At 41.1% G+C, this 19,285-nt stretch overlaps 12 protein-coding genes across 12 annotated transcripts; 6 read left to right on the forward strand and 6 right to left on the reverse strand.

Moving 5' to 3' along the window:
• Positions 1 to 191: 191 nt before the first annotated feature.
• SJAG_03999 (meiotically upregulated Mug97) lies at positions 192 to 1,193 on the forward strand (the record flags this gene model as incomplete). The annotated part of the gene is made up of 1 exon (XM_002175084.2): positions 192 to 1,193. The coding sequence occupies one exon, from the start codon at positions 192 to 194 to the stop codon at positions 1,191 to 1,193; it is 1,002 nt and encodes a 333-aa protein (XP_002175120.2).
• Positions 1,173 to 1,643, reverse strand: SJAG_03998 (meiotically upregulated Mug57; the record flags this gene model as incomplete). Its single annotated transcript, XM_002175083.1, has 1 exon — positions 1,173 to 1,643. The coding sequence occupies one exon, from the start codon at positions 1,641 to 1,643 to the stop codon at positions 1,173 to 1,175; it is 471 nt and encodes a 156-aa protein (XP_002175119.1).
• Positions 1,644 to 2,028: 385 nt separating this feature from the next.
• SJAG_03997 (histone demethylase SWIRM1) lies at positions 2,029 to 5,346 on the forward strand. The gene is made up of 2 exons (XM_002175082.2): positions 2,029 to 2,248; positions 2,288 to 5,346. Exons 1-2 carry the CDS (start codon positions 2,192 to 2,194, stop codon positions 5,207 to 5,209), a joined length of 2,979 nt encoding a protein of 992 aa, XP_002175118.2. The 5' UTR covers positions 2,029 to 2,191; the 3' UTR covers positions 5,210 to 5,346.
• Positions 5,156 to 7,822, reverse strand: SJAG_03995 (U2AF large subunit). The gene is made up of 6 exons (XM_002175080.2): positions 7,783 to 7,822; positions 7,707 to 7,742; positions 6,387 to 7,658; positions 6,127 to 6,347; positions 5,252 to 6,076; positions 5,156 to 5,192 (listed from the first exon to the last, which is right to left on the reverse strand). Exons 1-5 carry the CDS (start codon positions 7,796 to 7,798, stop codon positions 6,050 to 6,052), a joined length of 1,572 nt encoding a protein of 523 aa, XP_002175116.2. The 5' UTR covers positions 7,799 to 7,822; the 3' UTR covers positions 5,156 to 5,192; positions 5,252 to 6,049.
• On the forward strand, positions 5,285 to 7,787 carry SJAG_03996 (translation initiation factor eIF1A-like protein). Its single transcript, XM_002175081.2, has 2 exons — positions 5,285 to 5,713; positions 5,793 to 7,787. Exons 1-2 carry the CDS (start codon positions 5,418 to 5,420, stop codon positions 5,866 to 5,868), a joined length of 372 nt encoding a protein of 123 aa, XP_002175117.1. The 5' UTR covers positions 5,285 to 5,417; the 3' UTR covers positions 5,869 to 7,787.
• Positions 7,823 to 7,828: 6 nt separating the features above from the next.
• Positions 7,829 to 10,398, forward strand: SJAG_03994 (VRR-NUC nuclease associated domain-containing protein). The gene has a single exon (XM_002175079.2). The coding sequence runs from the start codon at positions 8,090 to 8,092 to the stop codon at positions 10,184 to 10,186; it is 2,097 nt and encodes a 698-aa protein (XP_002175115.1). The 5' UTR covers positions 7,829 to 8,089; the 3' UTR covers positions 10,187 to 10,398.
• An 86-nt stretch (positions 10,399 to 10,484) lies between these two features.
• On the forward strand, positions 10,485 to 11,851 carry SJAG_03993 (complexed with Cdc5 protein Cwf25). The gene is made up of 2 exons (XM_002175078.2): positions 10,485 to 10,739; positions 10,792 to 11,851. Exons 1-2 carry the CDS (start codon positions 10,705 to 10,707, stop codon positions 11,780 to 11,782), a joined length of 1,026 nt encoding a protein of 341 aa, XP_002175114.1. The 5' UTR covers positions 10,485 to 10,704; the 3' UTR covers positions 11,783 to 11,851.
• SJAG_03992 (sulfhydryl oxidase) lies at positions 10,711 to 12,976 on the reverse strand. The gene is made up of 4 exons (XM_002175077.2): positions 12,475 to 12,976; positions 12,370 to 12,397; positions 12,125 to 12,324; positions 10,711 to 12,083 (listed from the first exon to the last, which is right to left on the reverse strand). The coding sequence occupies exons 1-4, from the start codon at positions 12,663 to 12,665 to the stop codon at positions 11,930 to 11,932; spliced, it is 573 nt and encodes a 190-aa protein (XP_002175113.1). The 5' UTR covers positions 12,666 to 12,976; the 3' UTR covers positions 10,711 to 11,929.
• Positions 11,828 to 15,281, forward strand: SJAG_03990 (proteasome interacting protein). Its single transcript, XM_002175075.2, has one exon. The coding sequence runs from the start codon at positions 14,495 to 14,497 to the stop codon at positions 15,119 to 15,121; it is 627 nt and encodes a 208-aa protein (XP_002175111.1). The 5' UTR covers positions 11,828 to 14,494; the 3' UTR covers positions 15,122 to 15,281.
• On the reverse strand, positions 12,920 to 14,004 carry SJAG_03991 (hypothetical protein). The gene has a single exon (XM_002175076.2). The coding sequence runs from the start codon at positions 13,828 to 13,830 to the stop codon at positions 13,183 to 13,185; it is 648 nt and encodes a 215-aa protein (XP_002175112.1). The 5' UTR covers positions 13,831 to 14,004; the 3' UTR covers positions 12,920 to 13,182.
• On the reverse strand, positions 14,611 to 16,611 carry SJAG_03989 (shugoshin Sgo1). Its single transcript, XM_002175074.2, has 3 exons — positions 16,380 to 16,611; positions 16,252 to 16,308; positions 14,611 to 16,209 (listed from the first exon to the last, which is right to left on the reverse strand). The coding sequence occupies exons 2-3, from the start codon at positions 16,287 to 16,289 to the stop codon at positions 15,288 to 15,290; spliced, it is 960 nt and encodes a 319-aa protein (XP_002175110.1). The 5' UTR covers positions 16,290 to 16,308; positions 16,380 to 16,611; the 3' UTR covers positions 14,611 to 15,287.
• On the reverse strand, positions 16,545 to 18,987 carry SJAG_03987 (CK1/CK1/CK1-G protein kinase Cki2). The gene is made up of 4 exons (XM_002175073.2): positions 18,581 to 18,987; positions 18,439 to 18,508; positions 18,252 to 18,400; positions 16,545 to 18,191 (listed from the first exon to the last, which is right to left on the reverse strand). Exons 1-4 carry the CDS (start codon positions 18,704 to 18,706, stop codon positions 17,214 to 17,216), a joined length of 1,323 nt encoding a protein of 440 aa, XP_002175109.1. The 5' UTR covers positions 18,707 to 18,987; the 3' UTR covers positions 16,545 to 17,213.
• Positions 18,988 to 19,285: the final 298 nt, after the last annotated feature.

Below are 19,285 nucleotides of genomic sequence, written 5' to 3' on the forward strand. Positions count from 1 at the left end.
ATATTTAATATCAATTATGCTGTTGACAATTAAGGTTATATTGACAACATATAAACCATTGATGCATCCATCTTGTCTTTTTTTAACCACTTCAAGCTCAACTTGGTACAGCCTTTAACTCCGGTCTTAGACCATATCTGTCCTTCTTGAAGGCATTGTTGTGCGTGGGCTGCTTTGCGAATCAATTGCGAATGGAATTTGAGAAACAAGCGAGTGTCACATCGAACGAAGCCAACTTGACTGGTTCTAAACCAAGTCCTTTTCCTGCAACTCGTTCAATGCAGACCCAAAACGGTAGTCTGGATGAAGCTCACAACACGAAGACAAAATGTGCAACAGTTGAGAAGCCGTTGTCGCGGAGTCTGTCTGTCGGCTCGTCTATTGACTCCCACGTACACAAGCGCTTTAAAGCAAACGGTGATGGTAATACTGCTGAGGAGAAAGCAATTAACGAAAAAGACCTTGTTTTTCAAGCAGACGAGGATCTCAAAACTGTACCGTACAACAATATCTCAGACGGCACTCAAAACTCCAACACCCAAGTTTCCGCTAACTACAGCAATTCCTCACAAAACAGCCTGGTGGCTCATAACGCTTCCTTACCTGTTGGCACCACGGATCAGGCCAACAGCGTATCCGTGCCTGCAGAGACCAGTACCTTCCCAACGTTTTTAAAAACAAGAGTGCGTGTGTGTATGGTATCACAAACACTACTCACGTTGGTATCCCAGTACTTTGACCAAGACGACGACAATCATGTCGTAGAGGCCTTATGCACGGTACTTTGCAACGAGAACCGGCCTTCCATCTTCTACTTGCTGAGGGGCTTGACATTCGGCCCAGAACACCGGTTTGTCGTGCGCCGTAAGCATTGGTGGAACCCATGGAGTGAAAAGGTTATGCGAAAGGAAATTGTTGTAAAAAAAATTGACACAAAACCCGGCTGTCGTAGTATACTGGAACGGTTTCAGACGACCAGCGAAAATGACAAGCAGGATCTGATGGTCATGCCCATGTATACGATAAATATGTGGATCGTGTCATTAATCACTGTTAGTGGATTGGGTTCAGTGCTTATTGGTCTTTGGATGCGCCTTACAGATCCTTCTTTTGCGCATGGAATGCTTCTCAATCTAACCATTGGAAGTATTGGAAGTTTGTTGTATTTATTGTCAAATACCTGGTGCAGATAATGTTTCGTTAATGATTAATAAACTGCCATTTTTTGCTTGACGTTGAGAGAGGATCAATATGCTATTGTTAATCAAGCATTCGCCTTGGTTGTTTTGCGTGAGGCAAACCGTTATATCACCAAGTGTTTTATATTTTTTTCCTGGCTCTAACGACAACGCATTTGGAACGATGTGTGCTTTCACCAAATCATGCAGCATTTTGTCAGCGTTGTATTCTTGAATAGCGGCATCATTGTCGCTTGGTGAGATTGTTGAAGAAGGTAGCCATGGTTTTGGTTGGAGAGTCTTGAGGAATGTGTTGCTTGGTACCAGGAATACGGTGCACTTTTTAAGCGAAAGCAAGAGCTCTTGCAATTCCGGGTATTTAAAGAGGATGTCGGAAAAGATACTGCAATTCCTGCTATTTGCAAGAAGCTCATAGAGACGAGGTTCGCGTTGTGTTTTCGACATGTAGCACAAATGTTCTCAGCGGTAAGATGATCCAAACAAAGAGCGTCAGTATCTCACAACAGAAAGTGTATTCTAAAATTAAGGAAGACAGACTAAATTCGTTTTCCGGTGCTCGTTTTTTATTGACAGGGTTTCCCCGTTATAAGCCAGTATCTAAGAAAAAAGACTTTATCGTCCGTAAAACGCAGTAAAACACGCTTTAAATAGAATTAACAGATAGAATACGAAAATCTTTTTACGAGACAATATAAGTGAGGTTGTTATGGTTCTTGTGGAAAGATATACCGATTTGCAAAACAAATGTAAGGAACGAGTCGTTCCATCAAAAGGCCCTTGAATTTCCTTAAATATTACATTAGCAAGAACAGAGTCTAAGTCATTGGATAACTGAATGTAGCAGAATTATTCTACTAAGAATATGTCAAGAAATTTGTCATTTGCCATTACCAATTGTTACTCCTAATATTGTACCTCCAAAAAATTTGCGTCGGCTGGAAGTTCCACTTATAAATTCTGTAATAGTATTACTTATCTAGACTTATGGGCCTATGTACAATCCAGAATCATTTAACAATGATAAAATGCTACGTTTGCCTTCACAGGACGTATGTTTCTTGTTAATTACTACTCTAACATAAAAACAGAACAGTGACCAGGCTTTGTGGGCTATCTTCGGGCGCAATGAGGACCTAACGCCTCAAACAAATGGAGTCGTTAGAGCACAAGCGAATTCTCTTGACCTGTCGCAAGAGGAACAGACTGGACATGCTGATACTTCAACGGCAACCGACAATCTGAACAAGAATGCAGACAACTATCTGCAACCAGGCCCTTCTTTTTTAATTGCTTCTCAGCTCTCCTCACAAACAAACAAAACAACAAACTCGATGACTCGGTATGGTGCACGTTATGTCTCAGCAGAAGCACCCATATCAGTTAAAGCAAGCGTTCCTTCCTTGCCACGGGTAACTTATGATCGACTTTGTAAAGAAGCCGCACTTTCTTGCGGATTGCCTTCAGATGCTTTACATCCGTACGAAGCAAAAATGCTTGGTGAGATTCTGGAAACGTCTTCATGGCTTACTAAGTATGTCGATATTCGTAATGGTTTGTGTTACCTCTGGATACGGAATCCGACTTTGTTTATATCCTTTACGGAAGCTCTCGGAATCGTTCGTGAGAAAGATACGTTTCCTCTTGCTTCGTTGGCTTTCGAATTTCTTACTCGAAATGGTTATGTCAACTACGGTTGTCTCTATATTCCTTTTACTGTTCCCTACAACGAAACATTACCACAGAAATCTGTTGCCGTTGTCGGTTGTGGACTGGCTGGGCTCAGTTGTGCTAGACAACTGGCTAACCTTTTCGCACAATACGAACAAGATTTTGTTAACCGAAATGAAAACGTTCCAAGACTTGTTGTTTTTGAAGCAGATTCACGTATTGGTGGTCGGATCCTTAGCCATCGTCTGGAATCATCACAAACAAATGCGGACGTGGAAAAGACATCCAGCACGGATGAAGAACCAACCCAACATTTTATTGAAATAGGTGCAGACAGAATTTTGGAGATGAATAATGCAATGGATCCTCTACGTATCGTTGCCGATCAGCAACTTTCACTTGACGTTCAGATTCATGAAACGCCCCTAGTAAAACTGATAAGTGAGGACGGATCGTCTGTGGATCCTGCAACCATTCAGCGTATTTGCGAACTATTCGACTGTGTAGTTTTTGCAGTAACCTTATCAAATGACAAAATTACACTAAACGGTGTTCTTACACCTGAAGAACAATCTCTGCGAGAGCGTTTAGATTTTCTTCAACGCTTTGGCTATCATCTATCTCTTGAACATTTTCGCTTTTCTAATGAAGGCTCCCTTGGAAGTACTCTAAAGCGAGCGCTTTCTATCCTTAATGACTTTATACAATTTAATGACGTGGAACTACAAGTACTGAATTGGTGCTTAAATTACCTCCAACAGGGAGTAGGTGCAAATCTTGATTTTGTTTCGACAAAGTGCTGGTCTTGTCATTACCAACCAATCTGTCAACTTTCAAATTCAATGACCATTGGAGAAGGTATGTCATCAATCGTTCAACACATGGCATCCACTCCTACTCCTCTTCCTATTCAGCTTAATCACTCCGTTGTTAGTGTTAAATATAATGACACGGGTGTGCAACTGATCAGTAGTAATCAGCAAGTGATTAACGTGGACAAAGTGGTCTTGTGTCTACCATTGTCTGTATACAAAAAACATACCTTAACATTTGAACCTGCCCTTCCCGATTGGAAGGTTACTTCTTTAAATCGGGTAAGCACCTCGAATTTCCGCAAAGTCAACCTACTTTTTAGTCATGCTTTTTGGGACTCGGAAGCAACGGTATTTGGTAAAGTGTTAGGAAATTCATTTAACGACATACCCATGCAGTCGCTCATCTTCTTTAATTATTTTAAACAAACGGGACTTCCGTTGTTGATAACAAATTATTTCGCTTCTGAAAATGAGTCGGATTCGGAGATTTCTGAAAAAGTGATGAATGCTTTAACGGATCAATTCTCTCACATGCAGAACTTTGTACGACCAAAAAGTGTTTTTATTAGCAACTGGAATACTTTACCCTTCAGCTCTGGATCTTTGTCTGTAGCTACTTCTTCGTTTTCGGCTGCCGATTACAAGGCACTAGCAGCGCCTTTAGAGAATACTGTTTTTTTCGCAAGTGATTCCATGTCAGGTGAATCGTTGGGAACATTGCATTCTTCTTTTCGTTCTGGTTTAATGGCTGCTCGTGATGTTTTAGCTTCGCTGGTCGGGGACGTTGCTATTCCACAGACACTTATTGTGAATCAAGCTTCCAAACAAACGAATACCACTACACAATCATCAAATACAAGCTCTACCAGAAGGAATACCAGGTCACGAGAACAAGTAACTCCTAAGTTTTCGTACCGCTCCGAATACATAAAAGCCAAGCAAGCACGTCTAGAAAAAGAAAATCAAGAATGTCAAATGCTCATACAAGAGTTGTTGGGTGCACCCCCAGAAATGCCGTCAAGACCGACAGCAAATCCTTTTTTGTTGTATCAAAAAACCCAGTGGCATGTTTGCAAAGCAATGGCAGATAAAGATAGACAAGAGGCCACAGGTGATCCTGAAGCAAGGGCTACTAAAAACGAAATTCGAGCTAAACTTGGTCGATCATGGCGCGACTTAGATGAATCTGGAAAACAGCCTTGGATCGACGAAGTGAATGCGAGACGTGCTAATTATACCGCTCTAATGGAGGAATACCAGCGTCAACTGAATACTTTTAACACCAGAGCAGCCCAAATTAAAGCCGAGCATAGGCGAAAATGTGAAGCACAACCCATCCCGGTCGAAGAATCAAGGCTTCAGGCACTCGCTGAAAACGAAGAGGAAGAACGAGCCCGCAACGAACCCCCATCTACTAATTCTCATATGAGCAACGTTTATGACGAAAGCGATGATGAGTACCATGATGAAGGAGAGGATGAGGATGATGATGTTGCTGATGATTTGTATTCTAACGGTTACTTGTGATAATTCAGACAAAAAATACTCTCCTTTTTATACTACACATACATCTAAAAACCTTAATGTCTCTCAAATATATTATTTATACAACATAGTTTATCGCTTTCAGTGTTACTGCTAAAGAGTTTGCTTTAATTATAGCCTCCTCTTGGTGGTGATTTAGATCAGAACCCTCTGGCAAACCAAAAACCACGGTACAAAAAAGGAAAATAGTATGTCTAAGGCAGCTACGTTTCAAGCATCAATGGATCCGCCGGATCACTTGGAAGAAAACCAGCTTATAGCACGGGTTACCGCGTTGCGTGGTTCCTCACTTTTCGAAGTGACTGATCCGGCAGGTTCAACTTTACTGGTAGAAATGCCACCCAAATTCAGAAAATCGGTTTGGGTGAAACGAGGGGGTTACGTGCTATTAGACAAGAGTGAGTTTCAAGACAAAAAAAACAAGATTGACGGAACTATTGTACACGTTATTCACAGCACCAAAGTGTGGATGAAACAGCATTACTGGTATGAATTGTGAGCACGGTTGCTCCAAATGGAAAACCGTGCTCCCTGTGTTTGAAGACAAAAATTGCTGACAGCGTAGGCCCCCAGAATTTGCTGCCCGTATCCAACCCGTTGAAGAAGACGAGAGCAGCAGTTCGGAAGAGTTCAGCGATTAATCGAACAGTGCTAGCATTCCATGAAGTGATGTAGTAGTAAAAAAGTTCAACGGATGCACTTTTAAATATTGTCATTTTCTCATTCATTTTAGTTCTCAAATTGAGGGGTGATTTTTTAGAACGATAGAAAAGGTTCAACATCCTCACTGCAAAAGATGTACTAGTAATCTGAACATTGAGATTACCAAGCGTTTGCCTTATAGCAGTCCTGTAATACGTTAATAAATTGTTCTTTAACTTCAGCTTCTTTTAACTTACCTCGGGATAGTAAGCAATTACAATTGATCTGTCATCAAAACGGAGACCGGACATGTGTTGAAGAGCGTTCGCAGCATCCTTAATGGAGCCAAAGCGCACAAAAGTCACGCCAACACCTGGAGGGGCAGAAGTATTATCGGAAGAAGACGTTTCTCTTGGAAGTTTCAGATCAAGTACTTGGCCATATTCGTTGCACTTATTCTGCACGGATTTTCGAATATCTAAAATCGTTAGCGATTGTATGCAAAAAATGGACATACCCTCATAATCTTCAGTATCTAACGTTTCATCAGCATCAAGAAGATTGTGAATTTGAAGCACACGTGTTGGTGCCGCTTCTGTGCTAGATTTGCTGAGCTCAATTAAAGCAGCCATGCCGACAGACCTAGGTGAAGGAACAGGTTGTTGAATGCCAACACAAGCAAACTGAACCATCAGACGAGTGTCACCAAATTCCATATTGTTCAGCCCTTGGACGGCGGCCGTAGCGGATTCCGAAGAAATGTATTCACAGAATGCGTATCCCCTTGATGTCATATCTGCAGAGTTTTTAGCTAAAAACAAACTCTGTAATTCTCCGAATGGCTTTAATAATTCAGAAATTTGGTCTTCATTCAGATATAGAGGCAAAGATCCGATGTATACTTTGTCTGCGCTATCGAGCACTTTTTGATTCAGGTCATTTTTTGGTCGCTTTTGAGCAACTTCGGAAGAAATTTGAGGAACAATGTATCCTTCCAGACGGTCAATTAAGACCGTTTCATTTTTGAATTTAAGTTTTCGTGCACCCCAGATAAATGTGGCATCCTCCGGAGTTGCTAACTCAATGATAGCATAACGTTCGGTTTTGCAAGGATAAATAGCGGTAACATGTTTTGTATCACGGTCTTTGTGGAACGATGATGTAGATATCGACTCTTCAAAAACATTTTTTAAATCTTCAACTTCAAATTCAGCTGGAAGCTCTTTAACCTTCAAACGACGGGCTTGTCTACTAGCACCAGGTTGTATAGGAGGAGGAGGTGCAATGATGCTGCCGGCAGTGGAACGAGCAAAGGCAGCCAATTTCTCTGGATCTGCTGTTGCTGATCTTGGTGCACCTGGAAGTGGAAATAGTCCAGACATTTTTGCTTGATCGGCTGTGACATTTTCGTAACCCGGAGGCTTCATATCCCACATGGATCGCTTCCTTTTCCATTGGTTCAAAGGTACGACGTTTTTTAATTCTTCAAGTTCTCGTTCAATGTTTAAAGGACGCGATCTGTAGGAAGGACTTCTACTGCGACGACGCGAAGAGTATCTACTTTCTCTCCGTTCATTTCTGTCATAACGGTCGTGTCTATCCCGAGAATACCGACTTTCCTTACGGTCGCGTTCATCATCACGGTCACGTCCGCTGCTGTATCTTCGATCATCGTCTCGGTATCTGCCTCGATATTCAGAATCATCGCGTCGTCTGCGACGTCTTTCATCACCATAATCTCTTCTGCGGTCATTGGAATAGCTGTTATACTCGCCAGCGGACCCATAGTCTAATTAAGTGTTAGAAGCGTAAAAAAAAGTAATTGAGTAAAACTTACCGCGTGAACGAGAAGACCCTCTATCTGAAGAGATCCCTTTGACTAATTAGTAAAAGATATCAATACTATTACTTACGAGAATGTAGATCCATCTTCAATTTGTGGGTGGTTAAAGTCAGTACGGACTAAGTGACGCCTCTGTCGTCTAGACATGGCAAAATTAAATTCGTAGGATAAGATACACAAAATTGGTTTTGCCCGATTTAACTGGTAAAGAAACAATAATCCATGTTCAGCGTCGGAATTCTACAGGCTTGTTGTCTTTACATGCTTTCAAATCTTTGAACAAATACATTGTCACTCTGCCGTCTGAATGATCAGGAATCTACTGTTGTAAAGTGCTACCTTTTACTGTTTTGCTTCGATTCGGGTCGTAACTTCTGATGAAACGAGGTTGTGACGATCGTTGCGATGAAAGATCCGTAAAAAAAATAACTTTAAAGGAATGTCATCTCAGTAAAAAGGAACTCGTTTTTGCTCGCTCCGGAGATAAAAGTACTGTGTATGGACCAGAAACGTCTATGTACCTACTTGCTTTTGAGCAGGTCTTGGATACTGTTCTTAAGTATGAAGATCATTTGTTCTCCAAGAACGAAATTGAGTGTATTCAACGCTTTTTCAGTTTCTCTGCTGCTTCAAGGTATCTTTTCGTACGCTTATTTATGAGGAAAAGAGACAAATGGTTCCGCGTGTCTCAATTGAATTATAAAGAGTGTCAAAATTTAAACGAAGCTTTAAACCATTTGGTGAAGGAGCAATTTCTTGATGATGAATTGGCATTGACTTTAGAGGATGCCCTGACAAATCTTCAAATTCAAGAACTTAAAGTATTAGCTAAGCAACATCGGGTATCGGGATCGACTAGAAAAGAATTAGAAACCGGCTTATTGCAATGCGAGAAGAATCAGTCCCTCATTTCAAATTCCGGCCAACTGCTTCTTAACTTGGATCGGCGAGGAAGGTTTTGTTCGACGACTTCTTTTCTGTTAGAAAAGACACTATATATAACAGGACCATGCGTTCGTATTAACCCAACTACAGCTAAGCTCTTTCACCTCGTTAATTCTGTATATTTTCGTTCTTCGTTGTATAACGAAAGTTCCTTAACATCTTTCGTGCTTGAACGTATTCAAACAGTTGTGTATCCTAAATATACGCTTTCGCGGACCCGTTGCATTTTTCCATCTCGATTAGTATTAGACTCTTATGTCCAAGCTTTAGAACTTTCCAAACATGCATTGGCGCTCTTCGAAAATTACGGGAAACTTGATGATCATGGGAAAGCAGAAGCTTTATCATTATTTTTTGATATTTACCCAAAGTGGTTATCAACCATCCAAAGTGATGTAAATGATTACTGGCAAAACAAGGAATTGGGAAACCTTTGTGAAACTAGCTATTATGCGACCACTTTTTCGCCAGGCTCTGTTCTTACTTACTTAATTCACAAGGGAACTATTGTCTTAGCAAGAACTGGACTTGTAGAGACGGAGCTTGAAGTTCTGGATGCTTTGCTTGCCCAGAATGTTCACCAAGTGGGAAAACGTGGTGCCTGGTATGAGAGAAAGGCACTCATAGAACATAATCAGCGGCACATTTCAGCAAAGGAAATAAAGATTTGGAGAAAGAGAGCCTTGGTGACATGCATTCATGGCTTGGAAGATAAATACACGCGAACAAAATATAAGTATTCACTCTCAAAACGATTGCGAAGCTTGGAACGGTCATTAAAAATCCCTAAACGAGAGCAATATGTTCACGTTTTCGTACTTTCAAGTCCGTTAACTCACACTTATATAACAGGCAAATTAGTTTGCGATTCAACTTCTAATCGTACTACGTGGTGCTTAAAGGACGACGGTTTAGGTACTGTTGAAGAGAAGGCTTTGGAGTATTATGAATCACTTGGATGGAAAGGCTTGCATTCTGAATCCGGTATCATTACAACACTGTTCGCTCTTCTTTTTTGGGACATACTCTTTTGTGATGTTAAAGGCGTATTTCAATCCCCATTTCAAAATGCTCCTCTCGATCTGTATACAGAATCTTTCTATAATTCCCGAGAGACTCGGATCATTAATCGACTGCAAGAAATTTCATGCGGGAAATCGTCAGAGATACTAGAACATGTCGATGAACTAGAGCGCAAAACAAAGACTCGTTGTGTAGGCCTCAACTGGGCTTATGAGAAACAGGATCTTATCACCATTGCAAAGGCTATAGGAAATGATGGTTTGGCATGTTTATGCAAGCTGCTAGCAGAGGATTATGGCAACTGGTCCAGCGGCCTTCCGGATCTTTGTTTATGGAGAGAGAAACCAGAGTTGGCTTTTTGCCTTGTTGAAGTTAAAAGTCTCAACGATCGGTTATCTGAATCACAAAAGGTATGGTTAGACGTGTTGCAGTCAAACGGAATATCGGTATCTGTTTGTCACGTACATGATGTCGACGGTAATGACACTAGAAGGAAATTGAAGTAGTGAGTCGATCTGACAAAACGGAAATTAACCTTGGTGGATCTAATAAGTCATACAACAATTTCAAAATTCTACCTAGACATCACTACCCAAACTACGGCATCCATATTTACGTTATTGCTAGAACTCCAACTAATTACAGCGAACCGTTTCATGTCGAAGTGAACATTCGTTTTTCAAAGGATTAAATATTCAGTACAAAAAGAATAAACATAAAAATAATTAAATACTATGATTACCTTTCATTCGTCCGCGGCTGCAATAGTATTTAAACTTCGCTACTAAACACTGGCTACTGACTTAGACGCGTATGTACCGCGTCGATATATCTACATGCTTCCACTACACCAAAAGATATAGTGAGGATTACGGTGGCGTCCACCTACGCCTGTTATGTTACAAGTTTCTCTAACACTTGCGAAGAACCGTCAAGCTTTCCCAATTGCGTTTCGATTTTTTGAACCAACTGGTAAATTTCCCTTAAAGTACAGTTTTGTCTTTTAGCACTAGATTCAGTCAAAATGGGAGGCGGTGATTTGAATATGAAAAAGAGCTGGTAAGCAATTATGAATTTATACTGCAGTAGATGATACTAACGAATTATTTAGGCATCCTCTGCTCATGAGGAACCAGGAAAAAGTATGGAAAGATGAGCAAATGCACAAAGAAGAACAAAAACGCGTTGAGCAATTGCGGCGCGAAATTGAAGAAGAAAGACAGTTGCTTGAATTACAGAGGCTTCAAGAAGCAGCGGGAGGAAAAAAACGGCGGGACATTGTTGAATGGATGTACGCGGTACCAAATGCAGATGGTGAAAAGAAATCAGAGTCTGAGATGGAAGAATATCTACTTGGTCGGAAGCGTTTGGATGATCTTTTGAACGAAAAAACTGAAAAACAAAGCAATGATCTTAACAAAACTGAATTTATTGCTGTCCAAAACGCTAATTCTGCTCAAGACATTCAGACAAAAGTCCGGTTGGACCCACTTTTAGCAATTAAAAAGAAAGAGCAAGATCAACTACAGGCAGCTCTCCAACGGAAGCTTTACGAAAAGGCCAAAAAACAACGGCGAGAACGTGATGAGTATCGTGCACATAGCAGTCACCGAAGTGTTAGTCACCGTTCGCGAAGCCGTGATGATGAGTTTTATAATGAGAAAAGACGTTCCAGCTCTCGGTCACCAGAGAGAGAACGTCGCCGATTTGATGATCAGCGACACGGCCGTCATCGTTCCTCTAGTCACAGATATGAAAGCAGTCGTTCAGGACACCGAGATTATTCGCACGCACGTGAAAGTTCACGACATTACAGAGAAGATGGGAGAAGAGAACAAGAACAAGAACGAGAACGTCGTTTGCAAGAAATGCAAAACAACGCCAAACAATTAGAGCATTCTCGCTCAGAAAGAGTTCGTATCTTGGAGGCCCAAGAGGCATCAGAGCGTTTGCGACTAGCAGAGGAGCATCGGGAAGCCTCTAAATGGGACAATCAAGGGGAGTTTATACGCAAAATGAAGCGAGACGTATACTCTGGCGACAATATAAAGCTTGAAGATCGTGTTCAACGGGGGAGACGGTCATTCTTGAGAAACGCATAACTTTCTTTTTCTAGTTTGAATGGTATGTAATTGTATTCTTAGTAATTTAAGTGTTGTTAAAAAGAGCAATTGTCGTTGCGTGTCATAAGAGAGAATAGCGAAAAAGAAGGTAGCCTCAGGAGTCAAAAAGTCAACATAAATATCGTTTTAACCAGAACGAGTTGGGTCTTCTTTGTCGAAGACAAGTTTTGGTGCGGGTCTGCCCAGTTTCGAGGGATACCGAATATCACAACCGCAATCATACATGCTTATAATTTCTGAGCAATTCAAAGGTGGTTTGTGTATTTTTTCGTTTACAAGACTGTTGGATTTGTTAGCATACGAAGCAATGAACGTCCATACTTATGAATCTTGCAGCCCCATTGACTAGCGGCGTCGCGAGAGTGAACTTCCGGGGGATGCTGGTTCAGGAGAATCTGGAAATCCTTTGAGCATTGTCCACATGGATACAGTTTTGCAAAGAGATACAGAAAGTCTGAGAGCGAATCTTGCTCAGCCTGTGTTGGTTTTTCAGGAAAGCGAGCCAGTATGGTATGTAATAACTAGATACAGGGTTAGCAGAAGACATACATGAGTTTACTACTTACCCGCCATCCACTCCGTCCCAATTCTTTTCTATAGAGTTTCGCAATTAGTAATGTACACAAATAAGAAAAAAACAAAAAGTCGATCGCTCTTCACGTTCAGCATACCTGGCCTCTTTGTCGCTCATTTCGGGCATAATTGATTCAATGCCAGGGGCATTGGGACGTGGTCTGCTTGGGCGCTTTGTATCTCCTAAATTCAATCGTCCGTCTCGTTGAACGTCAATATGCCCAAAATACCAGAAAAAAAGAATTAACGTCACCGATGCGAGTAGCAAAACTTTAAATTGCTTTCTCATTATGTGAATGAAACAGTTTCCGAGGACAATCGGTGTTGGTAAGTTAATAACGGAAGTCAAGACCCGTTCAGATCTCAATATCCACCAATCTATTAGATACCCTTCAATTTTAACAATTGCCGCACAGACTGCTATTGTCAAATTGAACTAAAGCATTTAGTTGGGGTCTCGGGATCAGAAGGCGCTAAAAGAGAAACTTTCAGGGAAAGTGCCGAAATAGCGCGAAGTTTTTTCAAATCTAAAAACAAGAGCCGCATTTTTGCGTCAACAGCCCAAGGGCTTTCGAAAATGAAATTATCAATTCATTATTGTTTGATTTAAAACTAATATACAGTTCATGCTTAGGGCCATATGCAAGTGATTAGAATAATACTAGAGCCATCTAGAAACGGTAGCAAAAAATAAAGGGAACGTGTAAGATTACGGAAGGAGCATGACAAGGGGAAACGTGACGACCATGTGAGAAGAGAACCTGAAAGAAGAAAACGAAAAACTGAGTGAGGTGATCGGATGTCGTTTATATCCATTCGCAAAGATGGTGCTCCCAGCCCTGGAAATCTGTGAGCCCCATATGATGAATGTTTTGCTTTAGGCGTTCCCGCTTGCGATCCGTCAGCGGAACAAATGCCTTAGAGCCGGGGGAGAAGTGATGTTTCACTTTCGTGAATACATCCTTCATAGTACTTCGAAAGCCTTTGGATGTCTGCTTATCCGAATCAAAGAAGCTGAGTTTCTTGGGCGTCGATTCCGAGAGAATGGCTTCGTAATGTATGCCATCATTCATGTCTGACATACTACAGAATGAATTGCGTTCTGACTGCTGAATGGAATTGGTTCGTGATGTTTGCCTTGAGACATCTTGGGAGTCATTGCCTTTGGACCTTATGGATGACTTTGTAGTCTTTGGAAGCAGCAATCGTGTTTGAGAATTTAATGAGCTGCACCTTCCCGACAACCAAGGAGAATGACTTTCAATATTACGATTCCAAGGCGAGGACGGTGACTGGCGCTCAACCAGAACAGCATTTGCTACAAGTTCGGAGGGTGTTAAAGGTGAATATGGAGCCGGCGTGTGAACAAGGGGGCTAGGTGTCTCGTAGAATTTACTTTTCGTGAGGCTCGCAATGCCGTTCAAGCGCAATGGAGCTGGTTTACTTCTCAACATGCTGGTAATAAGTATGTGTAAATGTCTCCTAGATTTTTAAAACAGAGGGGACTTAGAAGTCCAACGAAGCGGTTGATATGGTTAAGAGTTTCAGAAAGTGAATAGGCTACAAGGATGAATACGGTTAAGAGATGGGCAATTGTGTCCGTTTTATAGACAGAAGTAATCGACGCGTCGAGTTCATTGTTTGATAAAACAAAGAATTGTGTACCAGAAACGCGTGCGTGTCAATTGCTTTCAATTTGGTGTTAAGATCTGCTGCTTTGTTTTTTTGTGCAATTCCGATCGGCGAAAAACTCTTTGTTTCAAAAGATGACTTATTATTTTAAGAAGAACAAGACGATCGATCTAAAAATCAATGAACACGTAAACAATTGCTACTTATATACATAGTATAATGTAGTTCAATGAACCCATATGTGGATTTTACGGGCCACCTGGTCACTCTTGTGGCTTCCATTCCACTTTCCCTGGTGATAAATATTACAAGTGGCAACAACATATTTAAAACGTGTTCACCCCTCACTTTCCAATTATTTAAACGCTTTTACTAATGTATACGTCTAAACCGTTAATATAATTCTATTGTTGTACAGTTACCAAGTTAACTTTCACCCTTCCACTTGTTTACTTCACTACGAACTGAATATTTCTTTTTGCGGAAATGTCAAGACACCAGTGTACACATGACTGCTCAGAACATGCATTTGAGAGTTCTCCTTCTGATTCACTATACAACTGTATTGATTTGGACAAAGTTTTCGTGTTAAATGAAGGAGAAGAGAGTGCAGGTAGCAAGGTTATCAAACCTTGGGACAAACGCTATGATGATACCGATATTTTAAAGAGTGACGTTGATGATCAATTAATTATTCACATTCCATTCACGGGTTCTGTTTGTTTAAAATCTATTCTTGTTCGTGTTTTCAGTGACGGTTCCGCACCGCAATCTGTTTCTCTATTCCCAAATCGTACGGACTTGGATTTTGAATCTGTCGATGAGCGTAAACCTACAGAGACGTTCCAATTGCCGGTAGAAGGTGCTGGTTCTGATGTATTAGAATTCCCTGTTAAAACCCGTCTGTATCAGAACATGGCGAATTTGAACCTTTTCTTTCGACGTGACGATGGTGATGATGAACCTGTAGAAATCGCCTTCATTGGACTTCGTGGAACATTTATTCCGTTTAAGGGCAATCCCATCATCACCCTCTATGAAGCTGCTCCTCGTCCGACCTCTCACAAACTGCACGGAGTGAATCTGGAAAATCGGTTTAATGCACTATCTTAAGTTGCCATTTTGTATATACAAAACATGAAAAGTATTATTGATCGTTTCGTTTTAGTTAGTGAGCAGATATAAATTTCGTGCGGGACTCATCAATTGAGTTACCCACAACACATGTCTGTGGCTTGATTAGGTTTAAGCGTTTCGTTTCATGGTAGTTGTAATTAAGTCAAGATTTTGATGAATCTCTTGTAGTTTTTCGTGCACGACGAGCTCGTTGACGTTTACGGTTTTTCCGATCTCTTGGCAATTCAAAACTTCGCCGAAGCTTTGTACGCAAGCTCGGTGCAGCATAATTCACCCGACGTATGGGCCGCCGACGCTTCGGACTCAGTGAAGGAGAAGCCGCATTTTCGATGGACGTTGCGTTTTTTGAATTATCATTAAGTGAGGGTTCCTCTCTTTCAAGCTGTTCGTGTTGGGGTAGCGGAGCTTTTGAAGGAATGCTGACGCAAACAATTGGTTTTGGGGCTTTGACAACGTTTGAGCTAAAACTGTTTTCGTTCCCAACTGGTTTACAGGGTTTTCGTTTAGGACTGAGAGAGGCCCGATAGAAGCGCATACTTTTTCGTCTGCGGCTCCGAATTTTGGATGGGCTGTTTTGAAAACTCCGTTTTTTTGGCGAGCTTCCTAATATGTTAAGCCTGTTTGAATGTACTGGTACATCTTGAAGCACGGAACTTGGCTGAGCAAATGAATCCTCCGGCCTGGGAGGTATTCCAGTGTACTCATTATCACGGAAAACCCTGATAGAACAGGCATTGGTTTTGCGAGGAGGACTAAAAAGAGGATCTGGAAGCAGTACTTCGTCCTCTTCTCTATTACTTGATATATGAGTTCCTGCATCAAATTTAGTTTCATGTGATTTTGAGTTCATGCAAGTTTGTAATAGGTTACAGAGTGAAGAAACATTCGTGCTTAACTGTGTCTGTATTGTTTGAATGTACTGCACTAAAGCAGCAGATTTGCTCAAGACCGTTTGTTTTTCTTCTAGACGAGCTATGTGTTTTTTTAATTCGAAGCTTTCTTCCATGAAGCCATGTATTTTGTTTTCTAGCTGTCGTATCTTAGAAGAAAGAGCAGAGTTTGAACTGAACGATGTTAATTTTTGTTCACAAATAATTGATACATACTTTGCAAGATCACGGTTTTGTTTTTGTAGGATATCCATGTTTATCTATATTGCAGAACTGTAATGGAAGTTATTAGACACTATACAGAATATCAACACGTTTGTTTTCCTTTGACGTTCTCTGCTTACGTTAAATACCAAGATAATGCATGTTTTTCTGGTATAATGTCAAGAACTGGTTGACAGCAAGCTTGTTGAGCTGTCTGTCTAATGGTGCCCCCTGGTAGGTGAACCAAAGAATTCTAATTAAACAGAAGTAAAATGCTCATAATAAACAGTGAAACTTATTAAACTCTTCCTGTAAACCTACTGCGTTCATTAACTTTAGGTACACGGCTCCACTTGAATTTTATTACGGATATGTTAGGCAAATGATGGATGACGAACGGTGAAGTGAAGGAAGTATTTAAGTATATATTGATCAATGCTAAAATTGAGCTTAGGGCTATTGGAAATGAAGAATTCGTTTCGTTGACCGGGCCAGAACTTCCATGGAAAGTCGAATACATAATAAAGTACTTCAACTTTCGTGAGTGTGAGGAATAGTCATTTGAGACGTTAGTCAAGTAAAAACGAGGACATGGCGCAAAGTCCACAAAAATTATACATGACGGAAACACTAGCGGGAAAGAACATTGAGGAAGTTATGTTCAGGCACGAGTAATCATTAAAGCGCGTGCGAAAGGAGTGGATGGTGACGGATACCGTGTTTTCAACGAGGGTGCTCGATAAAGGTTGGACTTGCTTGAGTACATGTAACAATTGCATAATTTCTTGGGTCTATGCTTTGGTCACTGCGGACTGTAGTTTTCTGTTAATACAGGTAATGATTAAGAGACTTGCCTATGATCGCTTTCACAATCGTGCGTGGAAATACTAATTAAGATACAGCCAGACTCGTACCCATGCATCCGTTAATATAACAAAATGTATGAGGCTCCTGCAGACTTGTGCTTGGATTCATCACCGCCCAAAAGAGCAACAACAGCAAAATGCTGACCAAAAACCGCGCTTCTCTTCCTCTTCTCGGGACTCTTGTGCATTATGTAATAACCCACGATGCCCCTTTCCATGGTAATGACGCGGCGTCATGCGCGAAACTGGATCGTAAGTGCCATAACCCATTCGGTCCTGAACAAGATTCAAAGGAGCAGATGCAGAATTCCGGGATGGACAGGGCGGAACAAGTCCACTAGGTGAGGGCATAGAAACATATGCATTTGCATTCGATCCGCGTGTTGTTTTGTTGGAAGCATATGCCCGTGAACGGGAGTTTACGTTTGCTCGTGAAGTTTCGTGCTGACGAGCACAGAAGCCGGAGAACTTTTTGTTACGCTGCATAGCAATTACCGAAGAGTGATTAGATATAGATTCCCAACCTTTTCCATTGTTTAACAACATCCAGTCATATACGCCATCATTGATGTCGCCATTGTTTCTCAAAACTTGATCAAAAAGGTCTTGCATAAACTCATAATTCGGCTCTTCATCAAAGCCAAGTTCACGAACATACGTGAGGTACCGGCTAAACTCAGAAGGAAATCCAGCACACAATTCCTTTATGGATGTAGATTGTTTTTTCTCACTGATTTTCTCATACTTATGTTTGTTGTTTGCGGCGCGCAAGCCCTGCCATGGAAGGCTGCCACGCAGAAAATACATAAATACATGTCCCAAGGATTCGAGATCGTCTCTGCGAGATTGCTCGCGGCCAAGATGTGTATTTATACTCATGTAACGTGCTGTTCCCGATAAGCTTTTCCTTTCGCGGAACGGAATATGAACTTTGGTTTTAGGATCGCGGTAGTATTTAGCCATGCCAAAGTCCACAATATAGATCATATTAGGATTTTTTGATCCGGGTCTTCCAATTAAAAAATTATCTGGCTTTATATCCCTGTAAACAAGGTTTCTTTCGTGTATCGTCTGTATTCTAGCAAGCTGGGGGGAAATGTTAGCATTCGCTGTAAGTGTATAACTTTAAAACACAAGGATTTTTACCATTTGTTTAGCGGTCATTGCAACTGTTTTTACACTGAAACGGCGTCCGCACAGCTCAAATAAATCTTCCATACTGGGACCAAGAAGATCAATTACCAGAATATTGTGCAGGGCCTCCTGTCCGAAGTAATAGACGCTTGGAACACCGGCTATGGTAAGTTAGAAAGTTCTTGAACAGATTACATACGGCAACCGACGAGAAGCTTGTACGTCCTGTATTCATCTCGTAATTGAGGTGCGTCGGATTTCCTTGATTCCTATAATTTAGTTAGAACCCTAATGTTTGTTAAGCAGTAAGAAGATACTGCAAAATGTGCACGATTACGTACAAATTTTATAGCTACAGGTTGGCTGTTTAGAAGATTTGTTCCATCAAAGATGATACCAAAGGAACCCTCCCCAATTTTGCGTTCCACGCGATAATGGACACCAACAACGCTTGTTTGTGAATTCATGGAAAATTCACAGGAAGTTTTTATAGGCAAAACAGCAGAATTCCGATGTCAATTCATAAGACAAAGTTGTGCGATGGTACTGCCGTCACTCCGCTCTTAGGCAAATCCAACGAAGTATAGGTTACTTTGATATACAGCAGTGTTATCCACAGCCAATTGAACCAAGTTCTCCCCTTTTTGTTATTAGAACAGGAAAACACAGAAATGAAGCTTCTTGGCTTAACTCAAGTTCATCCTATGCGTTGGGTGCGTCCAGTAACCTTGGTAAGGGTGGGGCACATTTCCCGTCGGCGGGGTGTATCCATGGCTCAGTAACAGGGCGATTTACAGTAACAGCCCTCAAAATTAATTGCGCGTCACGTTAAATTCGACCGATAAGTTGTATAAAGCAGAGCGCAGTTTTAGCTAGTAAACAAAATGGCGTTCGGATTTTCGGATCTTATTATTTTGTTTTATTCGTATTGTCATTCGCTGTGAAGAGAATTGAAGAAAATAATAGAATATAGGCTGCTACAGAAAATAGTATGATGTTCTTCTGAGTATTGTATGCTGCGGTAGAGAAACAAATAATTATATGTC

The sequence above is a fragment of the Schizosaccharomyces japonicus genome, assembly GCF_000149845.2.
Source record: "Schizosaccharomyces japonicus yFS275 unplaced genomic scaffold supercont5.2, whole genome shotgun sequence".
In the NCBI taxonomy this organism is placed as follows: Eukaryota; Fungi; Ascomycota; class Schizosaccharomycetes; order Schizosaccharomycetales; family Schizosaccharomycetaceae; genus Schizosaccharomyces; species Schizosaccharomyces japonicus.